This window comes from Martes martes (genome assembly GCF_963455335.1).
Source record: "Martes martes genome assembly, chromosome: 16".
NCBI lineage: Eukaryota > Metazoa > Chordata > Mammalia > Carnivora > Mustelidae > Martes > Martes martes.
This window is the reverse complement of record NC_137904.1, coordinates 7,204,155-7,231,734: the sequence shown is the minus strand read 5'-3', so window position 1 is coordinate 7,231,734 and position 27,580 is coordinate 7,204,155. Positions and strand designations below refer to the sequence as shown.

Genomic DNA, 27,580 nt, shown 5'->3' with positions numbered 1-27,580 from the left:
GGCAGACCTTTCTTAGGAAAAAAAGAACCTAAATTCTTGAGGAACAATGGTAAGTATTATGTGGATTTCTCATATAAAATTATGCATGCAAGAAGAGGGTGAGATGGAATACTAGTGTATTGCCAGAAAACTCCATGAACCTAGATTTCTACACCAGAAATCAACCTTCAAAGAAGGAGAATAAATACTTTCTTTTTTTTTTTTTAATTTTATTTAGTTACTTGATGGGGAGAGAGAGAGAAAGATCACAAGCTGGCAGAGTAGCAGGTAGAGGGAGAGGGAGAAGCAAGCTCCCTGTTGAGCAAGGAGCCCGACATGGGGCTCAATCCTAGGACCCTGGGATCATGACCTGAGCCAAAGGCCGTTGCTTAACCAACTGAGTCACTAACTAAGGGAATCCACCGCCAGCAACCTGCTCTGTAAAGAAATACTGAAAGAAATTTTTTAAGCATGAAGATGTTAAAGAAATTTGGATCTACACAAAGAAAATGTGAGACATTTCAAAAAATAAAGTAAGCATTGCTAAGAGTCACTCAAAACAGTCACAAAGTTATTGAGGAAGTAGGGTTTATGTGGGTCTCCTGCTTCAATTAACAAAACACCAAGAACTTCCAATTTTTGTCAATTTCAGCTTCACCACCTGTTAAAACACATCTTCCTATTTCGGACTGAAATAGATAATGAAACACCGATTAGCTAAATAACCAATCACATATAGTCAGTTTAAAATCTGCCAGCAGCAATCATAATTCTTACAATACAAACTTATGTAACCTTGTGGGATTCTTTTGCCTTTATAAGCCTGCACTTTCTGCTTGCAACTTGGAGCACACTTTTGATTTCAGATGACTGTCTGCTGGTGTGCAGTCCCTATAGGCCCAAATAAACACTTTCGGTTGCTTTATAGCCTCACTGTCTTCTTGGAGACAGAATGGAATGGAGAAAGAATCAAACAGGGTGAGGTAGAATCTTTTTTCTTTATCCTTAACTGATCTAAAATGTAACTGTTTACTTAAGGTAATAACAGTAAAAATGTATTTAGTAAAATAGCATAGGGATAAGTGAAGTGTTGTAAGAGGCAGGAGAGTGGAATTTGGAACACTCTGTTACCAGGTATCCATAGTACTTGGGAAGTGGTGCTGCTATTTGAAAATGAACTTAGATTAGTTTAAATGTGTGCTGTAAACTCTAGGGTAAACACACACACACAAAGTATAATTGAAATGCTTTCTAAGAGAGGAGATAAAGTGTGGTCATATAAAACGCTCATTAATAGCAGAGAAAGAAGAACAATAAGAGAAGAAACAAAGACCAAATGTCTATCGATAGAAAGCAGTTACAGACATGGACATTAATTCAACTATATAAACTGTACAAATAAACACTTTTAATGTGAATGATATAAATACATCAGGGAAAAGATAAAGATTGTCATCATCATGGATTAAAAACAAACAAATAAATAAAAAATACCACCTAAGGCTCAACTACCGTGCTACCTACAAAGAAAAACACACTTTAAGTATCAAGATTGAGACACACTATAGTAAAGGGATGGAGAAAATACACCATGCAATCACTAATAGAAAGAAAACTAGGGTTTTTACTGCAGGTAGAAATACTCCAGAAAAGGGAAAATGAACAAGAACAGAGAAGACAAAATGATGCTAAACTGTATGCACTTGGCAGAAGAATGTAAAGATAACTGAGACAAAACCTGATGAAACTTATGGAAGAAATAGACAAATCCAGGGGCGCCTGGGTGGCTCGGTTGGTTCAGCATCTGCCTCAGGTCATGATCTTGGGATCCCGAGGTCGAGGCCTGCATGGGGCTCCCTGCTCAGCAGTGTGTCTGTTTCCCTCTCCCCTAGCTTGTGTTCTCTCTCTCTCTCTCTCTTAAATAAATAAATAAAATCTTAAAAATAAATAGACAATACAGATAAAAGGTTGATATCCAGGATCTATAAAGAACTCCTCAAACTCAACACACACAAAACAGATAATCATATTAAAAAATGGGCAGAAGATATGAACAGACACTTCTCCAAGGAAGACATACAAATGGCTACCAGACACATGAAAAAATGTTCATCATCACTAGCCATCAGGGAGATTCAAATCAAAACCACATTGAGATACCACCTTACACCAGTTAGAATGGCCAAAATTAGCAAGACAGGAAACAACGTGTGTTGGAGAGGATGTGGAGAAAGGGGAACCCTCTTACACTGTTGGTGGGAATGCAAACTGGTGCAGCCACTTTGGAGAACAGTGTGGAGATTCCTCAGCAAATTAAAAATAGATCTTCCCTATGACCCTGCAATTGCACTGCTGGGTATTTACCCCAAAGATACAGATGTAGTGAAAAGAAGGGCCATCTGTACCCCAATGTTTATAGCAGCAATGGCCACGGTCGCCAAACTGTGGAAAGAACCAAGATGCCCTTCAACGGATGAATGGATAAGGAAGATGTGGTCCATATACACTATGGAGTATTATGCCTCCATTAGAAAGGACGAATACCCAACTTTTGTAGCAACATGGACAGGACTGGAAGAGATTATGCTGAGTGAAATAAGTCAAACAGAGAAAGTCAAGTATCATATGGTTTCACTTATTGGTGGAGCATAACAAATAATATAGAGGACAAGGGTAGATGGAGAGGAGAAGGGAGTTGAGGGAAATTGGAAGGGGAGGTGAACCATGAGAGACTATGGACTCTGAAAAACAACCTGAGGGTTTTGAAGGGGCGGGGTGGGAGGGTGGGGGAACCAGGTGGTGGGTATTAGGGAGGGCACAGATTGCATGGAGCACTGGGTGTGGTGAAAAAACAATGAATACTGTTACGCTGAAAATAAATAAAAAATTAAAAAAAAATAAATAAATAGACAAATCCAGTCCTATAGCTGAAGACTTAACATGTTTCGTCAGTAACTGATAGATTAATCAAGCAAAAAATCAAGAGAGATATAGATGACATGAAGAATGTCATACAGATGACATGATCAGTTTGACAGAATTCATATCTATAAAGTATTTCATCCAATAAGAGTAGAATACACATTCTTCAAAAGCTTGCTAGAAACATTCATTGAGATAGACCACATTCGGGACCATCAAACACATTTTAACAAATTTAAAAGGAAATAGAAAACATGCAAAGTATGTTCTTAGACCACAATGAAGTTAATTTAGAAATCAATAATGAAAACATAGTTGGAAAATCTCAAATATTTCAAAAAATAAATAGCACACTCCTAAAGGACATATGAATTAAAAATATGTCTCAAAAGAAATTGAAAAGATACTTTAAACTAAATGAAAAAAAATGAAATTTAGTGAAATGTGTAGGATTCAGCAAAAACAGTACTTAGAGGGAAATTTATAGCATTAAATGTCTATATCAGAAAAGAAACAAAGTGCTCTAAAATTTATAACCTTGCTTCTACCTTAGGAAACTAGGGGGGAAAAAAGTTAAGCCCAAAGGAAGAAAGGAAGCAAAAGAAAAATATAGAATAACACTAGAGAAGAGACCAATCAGCTTAAAAACAGAAAAGTAGGGGAAGTCAACAAATCCAAAAGCTAATTCTTTGAAAAGATGCAATAACTGATAGATTTCTATCATGTCTTGCCCTGGGAAAAAAGATGAGAGGCACATCACTCCTATTAGAAATTAAATAGAGGTCAAGACCACTGATTTCATGGGCCTGAAAAGATAATAAGAAATGTACAAATAGTTCCACACCCATAAATTTGATAACTTAGATAAAATGAGCAAATACTTTCAAGATACAACCAAAACTCATGTGTGGATAAATAGATCATCTCAAAAGGCCTATAACTATTAAATTAATTTTAAAACCATAAACAAAAACTTTCCAAAAGAGAAGGCACCTGGACCAAAACATTTCCAGCTCCACTGGGGACTTCTACCAAACATTTGAGGAAAACATATGACTTCTCCATACTCACTTTTAGAAATAGAGGCTGAGGGAACACTTACTAAATCATTCTATTAGTTCATTATACTAATATCAAAATCAGACAAGAGCATTGGTAGAAAAGGAAAGTGAAAGAATAATGTATCTCGGGGTGCCTGGGTGGGTTATCTCAGTGGGTTAGGGCCTCTGCCTCCGGCTCGGGTCATGATCCCAGAGTCCTGGCATCGAGCCCTGCATCGGGCTCTCTGCTCAGCGGAGAGCCTGCTTCCCTTCCTCTCTCTGCCTACTTGTTATCTCTGTCAAATAAATAAATAAATAAATAAATAAATAAATAAATAAGAATAATGTATCTCATGAATTTTTTTGCAAAAACCTTCAACCAAATATTAGCAAATCTCATCTAACAATCTATAAAAAGTATTATATGATGAGGTAAGATTCATTCTAAGTATAGAAGGCTGACTTAACATTTACAAATCAAGCAATGTAATATACCTAAAAAATCATATGTTCATATCACTAGATGCAGGAAAAACCTTAAACACCCAACTCCCTATTAGGTTAAAAACTCTCCTCCAACTAAAAGAGGAGAACTTCCTCAGCTTGGTAGAACAAAACATCACAAAACAAAACAAAAGGAGCAAACAAACAAACCAACCAGGCACCAAACAGGTAAGAAAAATCTATTGTTAATCAAGAGAAACTAGATTCTTTACCCTATTTTTGGGTTGTTTTATACGGGTTAACTCAGCTGTTTTCCCTTTAGGGGATAAAATGTTTCCCCACACTGGGTTTGTATAGACACCTGCCTTTTTTCCATAGCGGTTAACTTAGAAAAAAAACTTTTGATATACTTTCCTCTCCAAATTGCCTTTTTTCAAATTAACTTCCTTCATTCTTATTGATTCTAAATAATAGACTTGTGTTACGTTATTAAAGTACTTCTTTTTCCCGTAGGCTTAAACAAGGAAACATTGTTAGACTTCTTCTAATATCTCAAACAGACTTATTTCTCCCATTCTCCACCAACTCCCATCTCACTTTCGCACATTTCAAAGGACTATGTAATAAGTTTAAAAATGGAATGGTGGTTTAGATGGGATAAGTTACTGCTAGGATGGCTCTCGGTCAAAGGATAAAAGACAACTAACTAATCCAAGTGCGGCTTAAATATCCCTTTGGTCAATAACCTCCTGGAGTATGAGCAGCATCTTTGCTAAAATAAAAGGACTGAATAAGATCATTCACATCCCTCCACTTCCTGGATACCTCTGTGAGCTTTCCCATACCTACAGTAAGAGTCAGTGGCAAATAGTAAACGTTTTAGGTTTTCTGACCAATTACTCTCTAGCACAACTACTCAATTCTGTTGTAGTAGTAGGGAAGCAGTCGCAGACAATACATAAACGAAGAGTGTGCTTGTTCAATAAAACCTTATTTACATTCACAAGTACTGGCAGGACTTGACCCCAGGGGCTGCAGTTTGCTGACCTCAGAACTGGAAGATAAAATAAAAACACTTTAATGGGCATATAAGGTTTTTTAGAACCTTTTTAGAAGTGTGGACTTCTTTTTGCCTCATTTTACACCAATCCCCTCCTTGCTTTTTTTTTTAAGGGTTATTTAACTCTATTCTCTGTATATACTATGTACTATGCCATTTAAAATTCCTTCAGAATAAGAGGTTATTTTCCCCTTTTTTCCAACCTATTAGGTTTTTATTTACATTTCTGAAAGATCTGATGTGTGTGTGTGTGTGTATATATATACACACACATTCATGTCTATAGGAAGTTTGCCGGTTTGACCCTCTTAGATAGGAATTACTTTTAGGTGACCAACCATCCTAGCTTACTCATGACTGAGAGTTTTCCTAGTACTTGCACATTTAATACCCAAACCGACACAGTCAAGGAAAACCTGGCCAGTTGGCCAGTTGGCCACTCTGCCATTTTACCTTTGGATCTCTTAAATATTTAAATTTAATATTCCAGATTTTATAATTTTAGATTTTACCACAACTATGATAATACCAAATTATAACACATATACTATTTTCTATATATTTTCTATGATAATAAATTCTATAACAGTAAGTTATTATTTGTGTTTTATTGTCCTTAAATATTATATAGTTTCTAAATGTTGAGGGAAAATATGTATATACATATATATGACATTATATATATATTATACATATATATAGCTTTAGAATGCAGTTAAGAGCAAGAGTGGAAAGCATGAAGGAAGGAGGGAGAAAGAAAGGAAGGGATATCTCTATGTAAACGGACTATAAATGAAATACAATTTCCATTTTAATAATCAAATAAGATTTATAGTAAAAGATATAAAATGGTTTGACCTTGTAAAATGTAAAGAAAGACTCTGGTACTTTTTGCTATAAGGAATTAAAGTAATATTGACAGAAGAATATGAAGATATGTTATTTCTTGCTATTATTGGAACATAAATATAAATATTAAATAGTGGTCTCCTTGATTGCGTACTAAAATGCCAAGCTCAGAATCTTCACCTCTCAAATACTCTTGTGTTACCAAAAGATTAAAACATGATCAAGAAATAAATGCTAAAATGTAACTCGAGAGAGTTTACAAAACTTGAATGGGAAGAAGTTTTAAAAATACATATTTGTTGGCGCGCGCGGCTGCGTTTGAACGGCTCGGAGTGGGGCTCGGCCCGGAGCCGAGGGACCTTCTGGGCTACCGGGCGCAGTTGGTTCGTGCCGGGCTGGGCTGAGGCGCCGCGCGACCATGAGGCGCCGGGATTTAAGAGATTATGGCATCTGAAGCCCACAATGTTAAAAAACGAGGCTTTTGTAATAATATTGAGGATCATTCCACTGATCTTCCTAGAAAAAGGATCTCTAATTTTACTAACATGAAGGAGGTTAAGAAATCTCCAACACAGTTGGCTGCTGACACACATAGGACAGTTGGACAAGCTGCGAAAAGCCCAGATAAACCGCGTCGGGTGATCTATCGCCGAAAGAAAGTGCATCATCCTTTTCCAAATCCTTGTTACAGAAAACAACAGTCCCCGAGAAGTGGGGGCCGTGACATGGCAAATAAAGAAAATGAACTGGCTCGTGCAGGTCACCTGCCTGAAAAATTACGCCGTGATCCTCGGACAGACTTGATTAACTCCGGTGATCTGGTTCTCCACAGACGGAAAGCCCATCATCAAAATACAGTGGGTTTTTTCTGAGGTTTCTCAGGACCATGAAACGATGGCACAGTTTTGTTCAGCAGGAATTTGAGATTGAATGTAGCTTTAACATTCTGGAGAAAGAGAAGTATAAGTGAACTTGGAGCTTATTTGGTGAGGATAGAAGACCTTGGAGTGGTTGTGGATTGCCTTCCTGTGCTCACCAAGAGTTTACAGGAAGAAAAACAACACATCTCACTTGGCTGCTGTGTAGATTTGTTGCCTCTAGTAAAGTGCTTACTTAAAAGCAAGTTTGAAGAATATATAATAGTTGGTTTAAACTGGCTTCAAGCAGTCATAAAAAGGTGGTGGTCTGAACTGTCATCCAAAACAGAAATTATAAATGATGGAAATATTCAGATTTTAAAACAACAATTAAGTGGATTATGGGAACAAGAAAACCATCTTACTTTGGTCCCAGGATATACTGGTAATATAGTCAAGGACGTAGATGCCTATTTATTACAGTTGCATTGAGAGACTTCATCTACTAAAGAGCATTTGATTATTCAAAAAGTCCCCAGACTAGATTTCCAAAAAAAAAAAAAAAAAAAAAAAAAAAAGAAAGAAAGAAAGAAAGAAAGTCTCACCTGAGAACTGTGAACTGTGGAAGAGATCAAACCTTTTTTTTTTTTTTTTTTTACTTTAAAAAGCCACATACGAAACCACTAATGAAACCCTAGCAATCTACTTCACATTGAAGTGGATAAATATCCAAAAGGAGCAGCTTCAACTTCAAAGAGGTGAAAATGCACTGTGAAGGTTGCTCGCCTTTGCTGCATTTGGGTTTTATATGGTTATTTGGTAACATTGTTTAAGAACTACTGGGTCTTAATGCAGTCCTGCATAAGAATATAATTTATACTATGTCAGAAAGAAGACAGGACTTATTACTAGGAATCACAAAAACCAATCATCGTGACTTTTGTGAAGATTGTTTTTATAAGAAAACACTTAAACGTGTGCAGCTATTTTCTTATTTTGAAAAGACTTTGCAAGTTTAAAATGTCATAGCAAATAATCAATACTAAAAATTTGTCCACACTGAGATACTGTGTATACAAAATGCCTTAATTATTAATAAGCCAATGTGTATGATACCAATATCTGTTTAAAAAAATTAAAAGCAACCATGCTTCTGGCATGATAAGATCATGGAATTAAATCAGGGGTTTCCGCTCATGTAAAATGTTGTTAAAACTGTTCCATAGCATTTTTAAAACTTGAGAATATTTTTAGTATCTCTGATTTTTCTTTTTGCCAGAATCATTGTGTCATGTATGTATGTGTTATTACTATATAAAAGAAAAAGGTGAATATGTATTTCTATGGCTGCTGAACTAGAAATGTCCACGGATTTGGCTAATTTATATTCACTTTTTATTGTATATAGAATCCTAATATTTTCAGTTCTGTATCATTTAAGCTTTCTTCATTTGAGTAAATTCACTAAATATTTCTAAAAAAAAACCATATTTGTTGCTAAACGATTGTCCTTTTGTCATGTTCAATTAATTCCAATTTTATATAGTATTATAACTTCAATCAGCAATAGATCTAACAGGTGTCTTAACGTGAATAGATAGAAATAATGTATACAATTAAATTTGGTGAGAAATAAGTGGCCTTTTTTTGCGATATTTCAAATGAAGGCAACTGCTTCTTTTCCTGAGGATATCATTTATTTCCGTTATTAAATCAGTGAAAAACGAATATAGATTTAGCTTGAGAGGGAGAGGTTGCTGGTCTTTTCTAGCTTGGTATTTTTCTTCTGTTTTCTGTATTTGTGAGTCAGTATCCTGACTTCCGTCCCAAGTCGTCTTGTCAGTGGTCATTGAGGGTACTTATTAAATAGTAAATATGTCTTAGTTTTTTTTTGAATTCTTAATCAAAATTTATATTGGAGCAAACTCCAATTTATGGCAGTGATTTGGGATGCTAAAATCCCTGGCCTAAGATTCTGGTTATAAATAGTCTTCATTATAACTTTATTTAGCCACTTAGCCACTGGTTCTATCATCAGTATTCTGAATCACCAAAGAGAAATTGAAATCTAGGACCTGTGTGAGTGCTTCAGAGTGAACCACGTGACCAAAGACTCTAACAATCCTATTACACAGACCCTGTTATCCATGCTCTTTTCACTAGCTGCCTCATGAGCTGTTTGTAGGGGAGGACTACTTAATCTGCTCATCGGCCAGAACTTTTTGGGCCTGATGATTTCCCCCAAATATTTGTTCTTTCCATTAAATTAAATTTAATGGAATTCTTTAAATTAAGCATGCTAGTAGGATTTTTTTGAAATATGGTACTATGTGCCAAAATCTTAGGCTTAAACTCTCTTGAGAATATATCATCAGATGATAATTCCGATGAAGACATTATATTGGAAATTGTATTAGAAGTCACACTAATAAAAATTGAAACATTTTTAAATCAACTTAAATTTTATGTAGATTAATCTAAATCATAGTCTACTGAGTAAGAAAAACACTTTTTTTAAAATCTTAGCTCTTCTAGTGGGTGAGTGGTGTTATATAATTGTGGTTTTAAATCGTGTTTCCCTGATAACTCTGATAACTAATCATGTCACACAATTTATTTGCTTATTGTATATCTTCTTGTCAATGTTCTCAGGTTTTGGGTTTATTTATCTTTACACATTTAGGTTGCAGGAGATCTTCATGTATGATGGATGTCTCTATCTCTACCTTTACCTCTATCATCTCTATTCTCTGTCTGTAATCTATATCGATACCTATCTGTAGCGTCTGCACTATATATCTGTAGCTACACTTTTTTTTTCTAGTCTGTGGCTTGCAGTTGATGAATTTCACTTCACAGTGTTTTATCTTATGGTCAGTGCTTTCTGTGTCCTAAAACAGAACAGAAAAACTTCTAGAAGTCTTAAAGTTTTAGCTTTTATGCTTAGTTCTATCATACATTTGAATTAAGTTTTGTGTAGACTATGAAAAAATTAAGGTCATTTTCTTCTTGTTCCATAGAAATGTCCCATTGTTTCAGTACCATTTGATGAAAAGTGTTTTGTTTGTTTTGGAATCTTTGTGGGAAAAGAAGCCTAATTCTAGACTCTCTAATATTTTCCATCAACTTACTTGTGTATCTTCACATCGATAACACACTTTCTTGATCATTCCACTTTAAGTGTTAAAATCAGTTAATGTAAAGTTTTTTTCTTTTTAAATACTGCATTGGATATCCTAGGGTTTTTGGATTTCCTTATACACTTTAGAATCTTTTGTAAATATATACATTATACTGTCATTTCAATTAGGGATTTTATTTAATATATAATTTGGGAGGTATTTTGTCTACAGTCAATATATAAACATTTTACATATGTCTATATGTGTATATATATACATATATATATATCCTTATTAATTTCTTCCAGCTTTAATTTGTAAATATCAAAAACTAAGTCTTGCACATATCTTTAAATTATCTTTATTTTACTTTTCTGATATTGTTAGTGATATTTTATTTTCTAATTTTTCATATACAATTGAATTTTGGATTTGAGGATTTAGTTTATTTTCTGAAATAATTAGTGCAAAATTAACACTATTTCTTGCAATAATTAGCATTATTTAAGTAGTTGCTAAAACTCACCACTAAAGCAATGTGAACCTGGAGTTTTCTTTGTTAGGAGTCTGGTTTTTGTTTTTTTTTTTCTTTTTAATACAAACTTTATTTCCTTCAGAGATATACTCATAAAGGTTTTTATTTCTTCTTGTGTCAGTTTTAATAAACTTTTAATTTGAGAAATTTTTGACTTCTATGCAGTACGACTACATTTCAGTATAGAAATCAGAATGCAACTTAGGACTTCTATTTCATTTGATATTAAGAAGGTCTTTGGAAAATTGGGCTAGTTTATATTCTAATTATTAGTCCTGCCTGGGGGGGAACCAGTGCTAATGCTTTTATTGACTGTCAATATACATAAAACTATAACTTTGATATAGCTCAACAGAATTCAAAATTGAATTGCTGAATAAAGCAATGGCATTAAGTATTTTGTGATTTTTTAAAAATCACCATAATTATCTTAGAGTCATGTGGTAGTCTCTCCTCCAAAGAACTTTAAATATGCTCCTAGTAATTAAGTAGCAGGTTTTTTTTTTTTTATTAAAGGATTTTATTTATTTATTTGTCAGAGAGAGAGAGAGAGAGAGAGCGCGCGAGCACAGGCAGACAGAGTGGCAGAGGGAGAAGCAGGCTCCCTGCGGAGCAAGGAGCCCGATGCGGGACTCGATCCCAGGACGCTGGGATCATGACCTGAGCCGAAGGCAGCTGCTTAACCAACTGAGCCACCCAGGCGTCCCTAAGTAGCAGGTTTTTAACACATGGATATCAGGCAGTAAAATATCAAGTACCCCATTAACATTATGTGTAAATCCTTAACCAATATTTCTTTAATTTTCTCATCCTGTGGGGTGATGGATTTAATATGAGTGTCCAAATTAAACACACACATACACAATATTAAAGACATCCTTAGATTAGTATTTGAGAGAAATCACTATGACTGTCATTTGTCTACGTTTTTGTTTCTCTTCCTAATTCCTGCCCAAAAAGATCAGTAGAGCTATTTATTTCTTCTGGCATAATGCTATAATCCTGGATCCCAGAAAGAAGTTCCTAAATTGCCAGGATGCCCTCTTGCCATCTTTCAGGTGAGAATTGTAAAGGATCATTGACATTTATTAAGCTGAGACACCATCTGTTTTGACTAGAATTAAATACAGAAAACAAAGAATATATATTTGTTTTGTTCTCACTCCCTTTCTTCTTCCCTCTGTTTTTTTCTCAAGTTTGGAAGTGCCTTCTTTAAGGAGGCATCAATATTTCAAATATTGTGTCTCAAAGATTAAGAAATATGTCTAATGAGACACTGTAAATGTAACTGGTTCAAGGCTGGTTCTGAACGGCATAAGAGTAAAGTAAAATTTGTTTGTATCTCAACATGTCTGGATATTTGACATCTAAGTGGTTATGGTCTCAAATGGGGCATGGATTTAAGAATGACATTAGTGTCCTGCTTACCTCAAATAATAAGAGGTTGTCATCTCCATGAAAAAATAGGCGGCATGTGCAGTAAAGTAGCATCATCTAGATGATGTTGTCAGGCAGCCCTTGACTGAGCTGTAGAGATCCTCAGAAACCAAAATAAGGGGGAGTTTATATGAGTCGTAATGTCGGAATAGTCTTTGAAGTTGCAAAAATATATTTCTCATTATAAAAACAACTTAATAAAAGGAATTGAGCTAACTGAACTAAAGATTAACTTAAAACTTTCACTTCGGTGGAAGATCACTGCATGCATATTAAACAAAAAAGCCAGAAATACTTGTTTCATGAAATTTCTTCTGTGGGAGGAAAATGAGGTATATTTGGGATGATTTACCACATCCATGGCTTAGGGTGTAAAAACCTCTGTGCAGATGCTGAGATTCATGCTCAGGAAACAGCTTTCATAGCGAACCAAGCCTTCAACCCCTGATAGCGTGGGATACTACAGCAACTACTACGGAGACCTGGGCTGTGGTGTGGGTGGGGCTGTGGCAGCTCCTGCAGATGGGGCTGTGGCTGTGGTTGGGGAGGCTACAGGTATACCTGCTGCCTCCCACCTTGCTATGGTGGATATGGATTCTATCTTCTATTAAAATTCGTCTTTATGAGTCTACTATCGGGTTCCGTGAGTGGACTTTCAGAATCTGATTTCAACCTCTGGGTCAACCAAGATTTTGCTGGGTCCATTTATCAAAATAGTACTTAAAGCTTCCAGTACGTTTAGAGTTACACAGCTTTTTATCTATCATGTCTCCTTGATTTCTTTAATAAAGTCTCTTAATTTGAAAGAGCAAATATAGCTTTTGTTTATTTCTTTATTATCAATTATATATGTAACTAAACATAGATCTTACTCAACTTTCAATAAAGATTCTGATATATGTTTTTGTGTATTAAATATTTATTTCACAAATGGAGACATAAAAAAGAACAATAAATTTAGACTGAAATGAATAATAACTTCTCAAATACCTGTTGATTTTTTTCTTTATTTTAATCAGATAATATTTATATTTAAATTAAACAAGGATAGGAGTGCCAGAGTCACTCAGTCCTTCAACGTCTGCCTTCGGCTCAGGTCATGATCGCAGGGTCCTGGGATCGAGCCCCGCATTGGGTTCCTAGTCCATGGGGAGCCTGCTTCTCCATTTCCCTGCTTCTCCATTTCCCACATTTTATATAAATATAAAAATATTTATATATTTCTGTCAAATATATAAATAAAATCTTTTAAAAAATTAAACAAGAATAAAAAATGAAGTCTAACGATTGTGATGTATTCATGACAATAAATAAAAAATAATTCATATGTTTAATATTTTTTGCAATTCCTTTTATCAATGCAGCCCAAAATGAATACATAATTCATCCTTCTTTCAAAATGTGTCCTCCTTCAGTTCTTTCATGACAGGAAAAGAAGAGTGATAGATCAAAATAGTTCTCTGAACTTCTAGGAAAAGAAAGTGTTTTTTAAATTAATTTCTTGATTATATATAATATTTTTCTCTGTTTCCTCTACTTGGCATTCTCACGAATATAATTATTTTACGAATTTATTAAAAATACTTCAAATTAGTTAATTAAAATGTATGTAGTATTAAGAATTTATTTGATTTAGATTTTTACCACATCATTGTTCCTCTGTAGTATGCAGTGATATTCTTTGTTTTTTTGGATGATTCTTTAAACTTTTTATTTTGAAATAGTTACAGAGTCATAGTAATTTGCAAAGATAGTACAGAGAGCACCTGCTCACCCAGTTTCCCCTAATGGTTACATCTTATAAAATTATGGTATAGTATCAAAACGTGAATGATCTTTTTTTTTTTAAGTTCATCATTGTTCACTTCCCTTTTTTTAAAAGATTTTATTTATTTAGATAGAGCACAAGTTTGGGGAGGAGCAGAGGGAGGGAGAAAGAGCATCTCAAGCAGACTCCATGCTGACCATAGAGACCAACGTAGGGTTTGGTCCCATGACCGTGAGATCATGACCTGAGCTGAAATCAAGAGTTAGACGTTCAACGGACTGAGCCACTCAGGTGTCCTGATATTCTTCTTTTTTACTTTCATCATCATCATCTTCATGGTATTCAAGCCTTTTGCAACTGTAAGTGAAGTGTGAACACCTAGATACAACCAGGAAATATATCACTCTGTAGCTTTCCTTGATGAGAGTCATCATTCATCCAAAGGATTTTTTTAAGTAGATTTCCAATCAATTATCACTAATCAAAAGCAAGCATGTTGTTGTTGGTATTTTACATAATAGAGTACGTAAAATATGTAATAAAAATTTTTGCCTTTTCAAATTTGAATGGAATATTCAGGTAATGCAAAAAGATAAAGTTTTTTGTTGCTGTTTGAGTTGGCGAAATCCCATAATAAAAGGACAACAGCAGAAGCGAGAGCTCACCTAGAATTAGATATAGTGCTGCGCTGCCCCTTATATCATACAAGTGAAGAAACTCCAGATAGTTAAGTGATTCCTGGAGTCACAAATACCACAAGTGTCAGAACCAAGATCAAAAACCAGTTCACTGAAACCTGGTGATCTACCCCATCATGCTGATTCTCTTTCATTATATATTTTCAAATTTGAATACCATCTGGAAAGTTCTTGTCATATTTCCATGAATAGCTACTATTTTATAGCTGAGTTTATGGGAAATAGTTCCCTCTGTTAGATTAGCTACCTCTTATTGTGTTTTCTTTTACATTTTTATTGTGAAAATTTTATTTTATTGTATATAATCAACTTCTCAATTTGTAATTTAGTTGTACTTCAAGGCAAATGAAGAATGAATAGTGTTAAAACTTAATCCTCATCACAGTTTTTTATTAGAAAGATTTGGATTTGTTTATACAACCTGGAGATAGAAAAAAAAATCAGTTGACTCCTGTCACTTGTCCTATCAAATGCCATATTTTCATAGGTAAGGACATCAGGAATAGAGTTTGGTCATGCCTTTAAAGAGCTTTGGTTCCTATAACTAAATAACATTTGAAAGTATCCTATTCTCACACAGGTCACTACCTTTGCAGCCCAAGGAAGGTATTACAAAGTTACAAAGAAAAAGAATTATCGGTATACTTAGAATGAGAAAAAAATATATGTGACATTCCTAGTGTAACGTAGTGTATTTTTGTGACCTACAATTTCATGTTGTTTTGATTTATGTCTGAGTCACAGGACAACGTTTGGAATTTACAACAGAAGTTTCCATTATGGATTTGTAAAGACTATTATTTATCCCAAGTGAAAACAGATTTTCTTCTTTACTACCCATTATCATAGTATTATTTCACATGTATTTTGAGGGAAACTTCCTAAGAGTGAAAAGAAGAAAAAAAATAATCTACTTTGGGTCCAGCAATTGAACATAAAACAATACTTCTACAAAGAAATATATAGTCTTCATTTTCCAATGGATATTTTCATTTTAATAATTTTTTCACTTAGAAAAAAACCAAGACAAACATTTTTGCTATGTATTTTATAATACTTTAGTATTGATATTTTGCTGCTCATTAACAGTAAAATTGGTCTTGTGTAAAGCTATCACATTTTATCCTTGAAATTATTTTTATTTCTTATTTGACTATTGAGGTTTTTCATTTTTGTTTTTTAGTGCTCTATCTCAGGTGGACACATCTCTTTCAAATCCAAATGAACAAAAACTAGCCATTAATCACTCTCACATGATGTGGTTAAGTTATATGGACAAAAGCTGATATCCTTAATCCTGAGTTATTTATGGTTCCGTGTATTTGAAAGGACTTATTGAGAATGAAAAATTCAGCTTATCAACTATTTCTAGTTTAGGATGAGAAATAATGAAATAATATTTGGATAAAAGAAACTTGGGATATGTTGGGTTATGACATATCGAACCACATTTTGGTTTTAAAATGGTAGTTTGCTAAGGTGGAGTCAGAGAGTTGCACTGGTTGTTGTAGCCATGATAGCTACTATCAGTTTACTTATAATTTCTTCATTAGTTCTATAAGCAGTGTTTAATTTCCTACTTGCTGTTTAGGATTAAAACATCTGAGGAAATTTACCTTTGTTAAAATAATTGAGAATCTCATAAAAACTCAACTGTATATTCAAAATCATGTAAGTTAAGGCGCTCCTGGATGGCTCAGTTGGTTGAGTGGCCTACTCTTGATTTTGGCTCAGGTCATGATCTCAGGGTCCTGGGATTGAGCCCTGGGTCAGGCTCCACACTGTGGAGAGCCTGCTTGGAGATTCTCTCTCTCTCTCTCCTGTTGCTGAAGATAGTTCTTAAAGCCAAAAATATTATAAAGGTTATTATAATTAAAATGCAAAAAATCAACATGTACCTTCTTTTAAAAAATGTTTTCTGAACAGAGGCACTTTCTTCAGTCTTCCTCTTGATAAACAAATTTCCTTTTTGAAAAATATTGATTTAACAGCTGTAAATTGAACAAATATCTGTGAATTTAGTTGGAGATGGAATTATCCACTTGGGAGATGACAGAAAGGAGAAAATTTTTAATTATAAAAGGAATGTCATCAAATGTAAATGATGTTAATATACCTGGTAATAAGCAATTCAATTTAGGGTTTGGAATGTACAAAATTTAAAGCGGTAGGCATTTCTTCCCATAAAAGCTAAACAATAGGTTCAAGGACATTCTAAATAAGAAGGTAAGTAAACCAAGGTATTTTAATGGGAATGAGGGCCTCTCCCTGTGTCAAGAGACAGAAGAATAATGAGTTAACAACATTACAGATAATATGCAGCATGACACAAAGGAAAAGTACACATGTGATTTATCGTATGTTCTGCTCAGGGTATATAAGCATCTCTCTACCCATGCTGACTTTCACACTCAGGATCTGGACTCGAACAGCAAACCAAACTCATCACCCCTGACACCATGAGCTACTACAGCAACTGCTATGGAGGCCTGGGCTATGGCTGTGGAGGTTTTGGTGGCCTGGGCTGTGGCCGTGGCTGGGGATGTGGCAGCTTCCACAGACGAGGTTGTGGCTGGGGCTGGGGCTGGGGCTGCAGAGGCTACAGATATGGCTGCTGCCGCCCATCTCGCTATGGGAGATATGGATTCTCTGGCTTCTACTGAAATCCTGCTCCAGAAGCCCAACATCTGAGGCCACAAAAGGATTATCCAAATTTGACTACAATGACCAAACCAAACAAGATCATCTGGAGCCAAGCCAAGATCAAAAACATTTGGTATCTAAGACTTTAGGAATATTTATCATTTTATAATGGTCTCTTTCATGTTTCCTGGTGTCCTTTATTTCTGCTTTTGTAACTGTGGGATTTCTCTATTCCTTTTGCAATAAATTATCCGAGGTTTAAATAGCATACGTGGCTTTCATTTTTTATGAAACTCAAGATGTCAAAGTGGTTATTTGTAACTGCACCCACCTGACAATGAAGAAAATAAATTACTCCACAAAAAACCAAAATCCTAGGAGAGATATAAACATACACCCATATGGCTAGATAGATATATTCCAATCCATAACACTCAGTTGGAATGAAGATTTTTTTCCTCTGAACACTAGACCAAATCTTATTCAATGCTTTTAGTTAGATAACATTGGTATATGAATTATGTCATGGTACAGAGGGGGGAAAAAACCTATCCTCAATGTCCTTCTTTTCACCTACTTTCTTTTTCCATAACAAACTTTATTATACCCAGTGATGTTTATCTTTCTCTCCTTCTCAATAGTGAGCCTGTCTATTGAAATTTGAATTCACTCAGCTTTAATGCATCTGTACTGAAATTCATTACAGACTCATGTAGTGAAATGTCTCACTTTCTTATTTCACTCCTGGCTATAATACTAGATGGTTATTAAACTTGATATGATCCAGTTGTAAGTTGAGTTTCTTTCATGCTATATTTTTATGTTGAAATGATAATTGAAATAATTTGCTAAAAATTTTATATACCCCATATCGAACACTGGATTGCTTCTGGGCTGACAGTAAATGCACAAGGCAAGTGCAATAAATTATTAGAAACTTCATTCCAACCTCCATTTGTACCATATGGAGAGACCCAAACCCAAATTCTCCCCACCAGACTACTCCAAGGCTCTGTTCAGGGGTCCCAGGGTAGTGCTATTAAATTAGCAAGGAAGTAATTAGAGGAAAGATACCAGGCCAGTATCATTGTCTTCACTGTGTATTTTTCTTCCAGAAGTAAGACTGTGAAGAAAAAGACAATTTATCTGACATGGTTCTTTATTGAAAGAGATGGAATTTTTTTTTAAAGGGAAACTTTGAGAATGTGGGTAACTCAAAGAACCTGTTGGTAAGTGGGGGGATGAAGTTGACAGGGTATACAGGACCCAGGGATGTAAAGACTGCTAGAATAGTGACCAAGTTAACACTACAGTAACACCACTTTTTCCATTACTGTCACAGCTGCTTTTAGCCACTACTGGACACCACAACTCTGAATGAATTTTGAATTATTCTTTTGTCTTTTCACCACTTTGTCTAAGATCCAAGACCAAGTGACATCCTAATTCTTAATTCATGGATCCAATTATATCACTACTAGGAATAATAAAACGAATTGTTCAGACCTCCTCAGGGTCTGTCTGTATTGGGAATTGCATTTTCTCATTCTGGAACAAAGCTTCGCTCCTGAAGAGCCCCCTCCCCCTCCCAAAAAAGTAACATCAATGACACAGAGCTGAAATTAATCTACATTAGATGTTTTCCTCCATACCAGATTCAGCTCAGAAAATATGTACATGGTCCTCTTAGCTAAATGATATGGTAAGCTATTTGATCTCTCAATCATACCTCCTGTGATGGTTTGTTTTATGTGTCAATTTGACTGGGCTATGGTACTCAGTTGATGATCAAACAGTATTCTAGGTGTTACTGTTTTTGGTGCTGGTCTTAGCCTACCAATAACTAATGTTGTGGTTGGGCTAGCCTCTGTAGTTCTTCTTAAGATCGAAAGATACCCTTCAGCAATAACCATGGTGAAACTTAAAAAAAAAATGAAGCTATATTACTTATAAGATCTAAAAATTACACAGCACATCTGGGACCACACAGTGAGGTCATTGGAGGGGGAGAGAAAGAGAGAAGGCGTGCGAGAGAGACACACACACACACACACACACACACACACACACACAGAATGGACCTGGGCTTCTGCTTTTATTTACTGTTGGTGAACTTAAAACACGAGAGGGAATTTAAAGCCAGGAAAAAACAAATGGCCAAATGGGCGGTTACTGTAATCAAGTAATATCTCTAAAACCAAGAAGCCTTAGTGTGGGAAGGTGGTCTGGCACTTTATTCAGTGCGTGGCTGGAAATGTGTTTGTTGAGGATCACTATCTTTGAAGTGGATGCCTCTTTGAAGTGGGGGCAAGCAAAGCTTAACTCAGGTACTTGAATTAAAAGAGAAAAACAACAACAAACAACTGTCAGGGTTTACATGACACTGTGACGATATTTTGAAGATGTGGTTAACATCTATAATCAGTTGACTTTAAGTAAAGGAGATTACTGTGTATAATGCAGGTAGATCTAGTCCAATCAATTAGAGGTGTTAAAAGAAAATTGAAGTTTCCTAAAGAAGGCATTCTGCCTCAAGATAGCAGTGTCAACTTCTGCCTGAATTTCCAATGGGCTAGCCTTTCCTTCTTGCTTCTGATTTGCCAGCCACCACAAGCATGTAAACTGGTTCCTTAAAACAGATCTCTCAAAAAACAAACAAACAAACAAATCTCTCCATCTAATTATATGAGATCACCCACCACATATATATACACACACTATATATGTATCCATATATACATATTTATATTTATACTGTACTATGTACGATATAGAGTAGTGTGTACTACATACAAGAATAAATGTATATACTAAAATAGCATACACACACACACACATACACACCCAATACTGATTCAATTTATCTGGAGACTCTGATAAACCTCCCAAACCACTCCTCCAGTTTTCTATAGCTGATGAAAACTCTCCTAAATCAAAATTAGCCCTTAAGGTTATGACATGGGATCATGGTTGGAACTGGAAATTCATTTCCTGGGGTTGAGACAAAGACCGACTGTACGTACACACTAGACAAAAATCTGGGGAGGAAAAGTAAAGAGGAGTAGGCGAAAATAAGGAGACAAACTTCAGTGAGAGATGTAGCGTCAAGAGAACAGGCTCACTGGGAAGGCTACAGTGAGAGACCTGGAACCCAGGAGAGAACCTGTAGAGAGTGAGTGTGAAGAAGAGATGTGACAAGGGAGAGGGGCAGACACCAAAAGGAAATGCAGAAGGAGTCAGAGATCAACTATCTCTACAAAATTTATGCCCCAAGCTCTTATTGATAAAAATGTGTTGTAGATAATACCATCAAGAGTCGATCTTACTCTCCTTCTGGAGAGCTTTCTCAATCAGCAGGGCAGGCAAGTGGAAAACACATAGACTCTTGACTCTAAAGTTCACCTAAGTTTATAACCAACTTGTGTGCTGAATAGCTGTGATGCCCTGGCATATATTATTACTTAAATTCTCTGAATTGAGGGCAATAATAGTATCTACCTCACAGGATGATCATATTAAATGAATTAATTCATCTTAAGTTCCTGGTACAAAATAATTATAAATAAACACTTAATGTTCATATTCTCACTAATATCACTACCAAGCTGACAGATGTGTCTGTCTCAGGGACTCAGTTGAAGTCATTAACCCTTCAATAGAGGTTTGCTTTGAAAAATGGTTGAGCAGATCATGGCATTTACATAAGATATGTTCTTACAGAGAGTGTCATAAGCAGGAATATATAATTAGTGAACCCAAATAATCTTTTGAAACACAGTTGGTGGATTGCCTCTTGTCAAGGAGTGAGTTTATGGGAACTAAACCAAGGTACGATAAAAGCTAAGGCTTTGAAGATGGAAAAATTACCTCTAATAGGCACAAAGCTGATGAAAGGAATACTAAATTAAAACATGTTCACATGCTAGAATCAAGGGGATATTAAAGAGTTTGGGGGGTTCAGATGTCATTTGAACTGTAGAGGCTGCAGGCTTTCCCAGCTTCACTTCTGAGGATTTGTCAAGTCCCTGTGCAGAGAGTGACATTTAAGCTTAAGTAACTCAGCTTTTACCACCCAACTGAATTCATTCCTGTAATAGAGAGTAAGCTGAGGTCATTGACAATCTGGGCTTCCACACAAATTTTGCAATGGGTATTGTGACCTTAGGGTTTTAGTCACCACTCTCATTTGGACTTGAAGAGGAAGACTTTGGAGGACAGGGTGAAAATAATATTCTGGCCTCTCTCCGGTCATGGAGGGTATATGTTCCCAGCAATCAATTCAACACCCGTTAACAAGATGTTAACATGCTGTCTTCATTGAGTTAATATCATCATTGCCCCATCAAAGGGACCTATTCTGATCACAAGAAGACTGGGATCTTTCAAGCATGACATTTGTCCACCAAATTATTTGAGTGACTATTTAGTTGTATTAAATTTTTAGTATTTGTCATAGACTCTATCTTAACTTTGATATCTTACAAATCACATTGCAGTATTCCAGGCTGCTTAATTTCTACCTCAGACATATCATGTGGAAAGAAGTTTTTATGGGAAGGAGGAAATAAACTCATGAGGTACTTTCATGCCTGAGATGAGATGTGATAGCATTTTTCAAAGGTATTATTTTTCTGGTAGATCCTTTCATGCGAGTGTTGTATCAGTTATGTTATTTCCTATGAGGACACTTGGTTGCTATGGACAGTCTTTATTTTTTATTCTAAGTCGTGGAAAATATAGAAACACCATAATATTTTAAACCCCAAAAAGCAAGCATTTAACTAGTACTCAGGGGCAGCATAGGATGCTAGTGAAAAACCGAGTCTATACCAATTAAAAGAAATCCATCCAAGAAAATAGTCAAACAAGCTGGTTTTGCAACCTGTTGAGCAATACTATTATCTATTTTTCTTTAATATTTTAGGTGCATTAAATATTTAGTGTCTGGGGGAGAAAAAGAAAACCTATATGACAAAAGACTTGTACGATATGGTGTCTTAATCTCAATGAAGATTTAATAGGAAAGAACATAATGACTTTGCATACAATCTAATTGTCCCATTTTTGTACCAATTCTTCCATTTAGAAAGTCAGTTTTACCTACAGCCTTTAACTTTGTGGTTGTATTTGCACAATCACTTTGTTACATTTGCTGACTTGACCCCAAATATTCATTTATATCTTTCACAACGACTGCGAGCCATTAGTTTTCTCCTTGTATTTTCAGTTGGCATCTACTTATTATTGTTATAAAAGAGCATTGATTTCTGAGTATCATGCTTCGTTGGTGTTGATTGGGTCTTCTAAATGAGCAATGATTTCTTATTTTTAGAGATAATATATGTTGTTCCCATAGGCACCTGATTAAAATGACTAGGTAGACACAAGTGTTTTTCAAAGTCAATTTAAAGGATGTAGCTGATATAATAATCTTTTAGCTCAACAAAAACACATCTCTTTCCTTTTAGAAACAACAGTAACCAGTCCATGGTAAATTTAAGTGTGACTTTATCTGAAGAGTTAATTTTTTCAACTTTTATCCCAAAGAGTGACAGAATACAAACATCATAGATCATTTACGTGCCATGCTCACATCTGCATACTGCTTTCCTAGTTCACCCAGCTACCCTCTCCACATCTGTGAATACATGTGTTGTACCAGTTTCATGACCAAGGTATTTTGACATTCTGTGATTCTTGTTTTTACTGTTGCTACTGAACAGTTTCTTTTTTTAAATATATTTTTAAGTTAAATCAAATTTAATTTTTTGGTGTATGTGTTCCAAAATTCATTGTTTATGCATCTGACCCAGTGCTCCATGCAATACGTGCCCTTAATACCCACCAGAATTTCTTTTCGGTTTAAGACAACTGGCTAAGAATTTTTATGACTACTGCTACAAATTATCACCTAATACATGTTTTTGTGTTTTTTAATTTTGGCATAACAGAATTTCCTGAAATGTTGATTGCCTGACTCATTTGGCTGTCTGATTATCTGTTAGGTAGCCTGTCATATCTTAAGGAAAATGCTACATCTTTCAAGCCAAATATATGTTTCCAGTTTCTCCTAAAGTACAAAGCTATAAAAAAAAAAAAAAAACTACCCGTTCATGTTTACTGAAGAATCTAGTGAGTATTTAAATTGATGCCTTGAAATAACTTGGGTTAACTGATCTTTATTTTCAAGACATTTTCTTTCACTTCATAAATTGATATTTACTGCTAAAAATAAAATAAGAGAACATATACATTTTGATGAGTTTGAGTTATGGTGCTCAGCACTTAGTTAGTCGGGCTGGCTTCAACTTTAATCACCTGAGATCAATTCATTTGGATTTAATAAAAAATCCACCATTTAAAGCTGAATAATTTGCAACGGTCTAGAATTTGACACTTAACAATGCCTGCTGTGATGGTTAATCTTCTACATCAACCTGGCTAGGGCCCGGTACCCAGGTACTCAGCCAGACGTGATTCTGGATGTTTCTTCAGAGGTGTGTGTGTGTGAGATGAGACTAAGACTTAAATCAGCAGGCTGTGAAAAAGGGATTATTCTCCACGGTGTGGGTGGGCCTTGTCCCATCAGTTGAAGGCCCTCTTGGAAGGAGGAATTCTGTTCCAAGATTGCGTTCAGGCTGAAGCTGAGATGCTCCCTTGGACCTACCGCCTGTGGCCTCACTTGCCAGCCTTCACCGTCCATGAGCCCATCACTGGAAATAACTTTCCATCTCCGTACACACCCTATCGGTTCTGTTTCTCTGGCAGATCCTGACTAAAACGCCGATGAGGAGGAGCACAGTTCAACAGTGTGAGGTGTACCTGGACGGAGTAGCAGGCAGTCATGGCAGAGAACAAGTAACATCTGTGTCTTCTGACCTAGAAAGACATCGGTCAGAAGACAGTTTAGCTTTTCAAGTACACGACGTCTTCAGTGGACAGGCGCACAGGGGCAAAGTGTGTGCGTGCTTACAGGCACACAGGAGGTGGAAGGGAAATGGCACGCTGCTGGCCGACGCCCTCAGACCGTGACTGGGCTGCTGGGTGCTGCTGGCAGGCAGGGAGATGCCCTTCTCTCTGTGCTCTGTGGTGCCTTGATTTCAGCATATGCTGTTTCTGTTGTTAAAAGACTGGCACGTGGGGTGCCTGGGTGGCTCAGTGGGTTAAAGTCTTTGCCTTCAGCTCAGGTCATGATCCCGGGGTCCTGGGATCGAGCTCCACATCGGGCTCTCTGCTCAGCAGGGAGCCTGCTTCCTCCTCTCTCTCTCTGTCTGCCTCAACTTGTGATCTCTGTTAAATAAATAAATAAAAATGTTAAAAAAAAATTGAATCTCTAGAATGAGGTCTGCTTTTAAAAGACCGGCACGTGTGTATACGTAATGGGAAGGATTGGTTTTGAATCCCCTTCCCAGCCGACTGCTGGCAGGGAGGACAGCATGGCCAAGTCTGTCTGTGCACAGGGCATGCCCATCTGTGCCCAGGCCCCTCCTGCCCTGGGGCAGCCAACCAGTGCTGCCCTGATCCCGCTCTGGTTACAGAGCCTCCCCAACACAGCTCGGAGTGTCCATGGCCATGTGTGGTTTTAGAGGACGCTCGTCCTGCAATTCTGGCCCTGGTTTCCGGGCTCTCCAGGAGCTGGGAGGCCCGTGGCACAGCTGGGGAGGCCAGGGTCGTCCTCTCGAATCCGAGGGCACCACGCAGTAGGGCGCTGCTCCTAGGTGCCGGACCCTCCTGGGCGCTGAGAGGCTGGACGTGGCTCGACTGGAGGTTCCCAGGGAGGAGCGTTCTGCAAGCCGCGAGAGCTGTGAAGGCAGGGTGGTGGGGCCCAGCCACCTCAGCTTTGCCAGGGGCAGTCAAGCAGCCCAATCCCCCTGCAGAGATGCTTGCAGGGTCGACTGCCCACTGCTGGTCGCTGGCTGGAGGAAGTCGGCGGAGGCAGTGCCCACGTGTGCCCTGCACAGAGACCTGCCTCCTGCCCCCCCTCCACTCAGAAGGACGCAGGGGGTGAGGGTCCTTGGCATCTTCCTCGGCCTGCAGCCCTGGGCCATTCAACCCAGCAGGTGGTCGTCTGAAAGTAACCCCGCCACCTGTGGACAAGCCCTGCCTCGAGTGTCTGCGCGCAGGCTGGCACAGACAGCAGACACGCACGCGCTCAGGGGAGGCGCGTCAGAAGCAGCCAAGCACTGGAGTGGAGCCCGCCCGCCCGCACCCTGTGAGCGCCCCTAGCTCCGGAAGCCCCGTGAGCAGTGCGGCGGGCGTCGGTCCCCGCGCTTGTGCCGCCCAGAGATGCGGTCGCCCCGTTAGGGCAGATCCCGCTGCAGCGGCCCGGGGTTCCGTTCCGCAGCCGGCTGTCGGCAGCGAGGGCCGCTGTCCAGAGAAGCGGCGGAGCCCGGGGGCAACCGTGAGCCGCGATGCAGCTCAGAACTGCTGCCCACCTCCGGACTGTCCAGCCACACGTCCTCTGTCCCTGAGTGTGCCGACGGCCGGGGCTGCAGCCCGGCACGGAGCCTGGGGATGCTCGGAGGTGCCGCCCCGCCCCGCGTGCCCTTCCAGAGCCTAAGGCCTGGGACCACGCGGCTTCTGTCGTCCTTCCTTCCTTCCTCCAAGGAAGATGGCAGGACCGCAGCAGCAGCCTGTCTTCCCGTCGCGGATGGAAGTGCCGGAGCCTCCGTGCCCGCTGTGAGCCTCCGAGGACCGTGGCTGGAAGTGCGGGAAGTATCCCAGGCCCTCCGGCAGCGTTGGATGGCCGCAGCCGGAAGTGTCAGAAGTACCCCGGAAGTGCCTGAAGTACGCCGGAAGTGCCTGAAGTACGCCGGAAACGTCCGCCAGGCGTTCACAGGGAGCGTGGCACGCTGCTGAGCGCTGTGTCCCTGAAGCGCCCGGCGGGGCCTGGCCTGCTCCCCCTCCACCTGCTCCTCCGGGCCAGCTGCCTAGGCGCTGAGAGAGCTCGCTCGGCTGTAAACACCCCACTCCTCACAGCTTGGCCCGTTGGGTAACCTGGTGACTACCTTGCGAGCCCCGCGTTGGTGGGTGCCATGGGCGGCTGCGCACTTCGCCTCCCCTCGCGTGGCTTACGGCGGCAGAGCTGGGGTTAGATCCTGCGGCCTGCGGGACGGACGCGCTCCAGAGTCCACGCCCTTGCGGCCACGACAGACGGGAAAAGCGTGCGCCCGGTGCGCTGACCACTCTGCCCGCAGCTCCTTGGCCCTGAGGAATTGTCGTCCAAGGTGGGTCTCCGGTGGACTTTCCATTGCTCTTAATGGTAGAGAGCTGTCCCCTCCCCCATCCCTAAGAGTTGGTGCTCTGGCTTATCCAGTGTTAATCTTGTGCAGTGCTCCAAACGACCTCGTCTCCAGCCCCCTTTCAGCCAGGTGTCCCATGGGCTCTGACAGTCGCGTGGGCTACCGGGGCCAAGGACGCCCCCTCGCCACCACTGGGGGAGCTGAGGGAGGGCAGCCCCGGGGGCTGGGGCTCAGGGTGGGCTGCGTCCAAGCTGGTCCTGTCTCTCTGTGACGCTTCAGGGATTCTCGGGGACTCTGATGGCAGCACCCTGGCATGGGTGAGTGGTCCTTCCTTCCCAGGTGCCCCTCAGCCCTGGCTTCCCGCTGTGCACTCTGCAGACTCTGATGGGATCCACCCCCACCCAACCCAGCGCTGGCCTCTGACCAGCAGACGTTCCTGCTCACCCTTTGGTGGTCCCGGGAGGCTTGTGTGCTGTCGGTGGGGTGCCCGTGCCGCAGCCCGTGTGGTCCAGCCCGCTCAGTCCATGTTGGTCTGGAAGGCTGCCTTGGGCTGATGACCAGGGAGGAAACCCCTTTCCCCGGGGGAAGGAGAGGGAAGGCACCACAGAACTCTGGACAGCCCTGTGGGACCTCGTCTCACCATCCCAAGTCTCCCTGGGCAGACCTCCGGAGTGTGTGACTTTGGCGTCAAACCTGTGCAGACCCTCTCGAGATGACCCAATGCATCTCTATAGTGTGTGGATACCGAGTGCCCTGTTTTCAGCTTGTGATGGGACGCGGCGTCCCAGCATGGACCCCTCTTGAGTCCCCCTCCTCGAAGGCACACACTGTTCCTCCTGCCCGAGGACGGATATCATCCCCTCCTAGAGCATTTGGCTGCCCTGTGGTCTTTTCAGATGCGCAGAATGTGCCAGAAGCGACACCGTGTTGTTCAGGGCTGGCCCCTGAGAGTCCATTCCATGCTCTCACTTCCCTGCAATCCTG

The 27,580-nt window shown here is 38.9% G+C and overlaps 1 protein-coding gene and 1 pseudogene across 2 annotated transcripts; both read left to right on the top strand.

Annotated features, from left to right (window-relative positions):
- Positions 1-6,737: 6,737 nt before the first annotated feature.
- LOC308357578 (KATNB1-like protein 1) lies at positions 6,738-7,643 on the top strand (annotated as a pseudogene). The gene has a single exon. The product of its transcript is annotated as a KATNB1-like protein 1 (transcript).
- Positions 7,644-17,170: 9,527 nt separating this feature from the next.
- LOC308357368 (keratin-associated protein 19-7-like) lies at positions 17,171-17,374 on the top strand (the record flags this gene model as incomplete). Its single annotated transcript, XM_080826891.1, has 1 exon — positions 17,171-17,374. One exon carries the CDS (start codon positions 17,171-17,173, stop codon positions 17,372-17,374), a length of 204 nt encoding a protein of 67 aa, XP_080683017.1.
- Between the last annotated feature and the right edge of the window lie 10,206 nt (positions 17,375-27,580).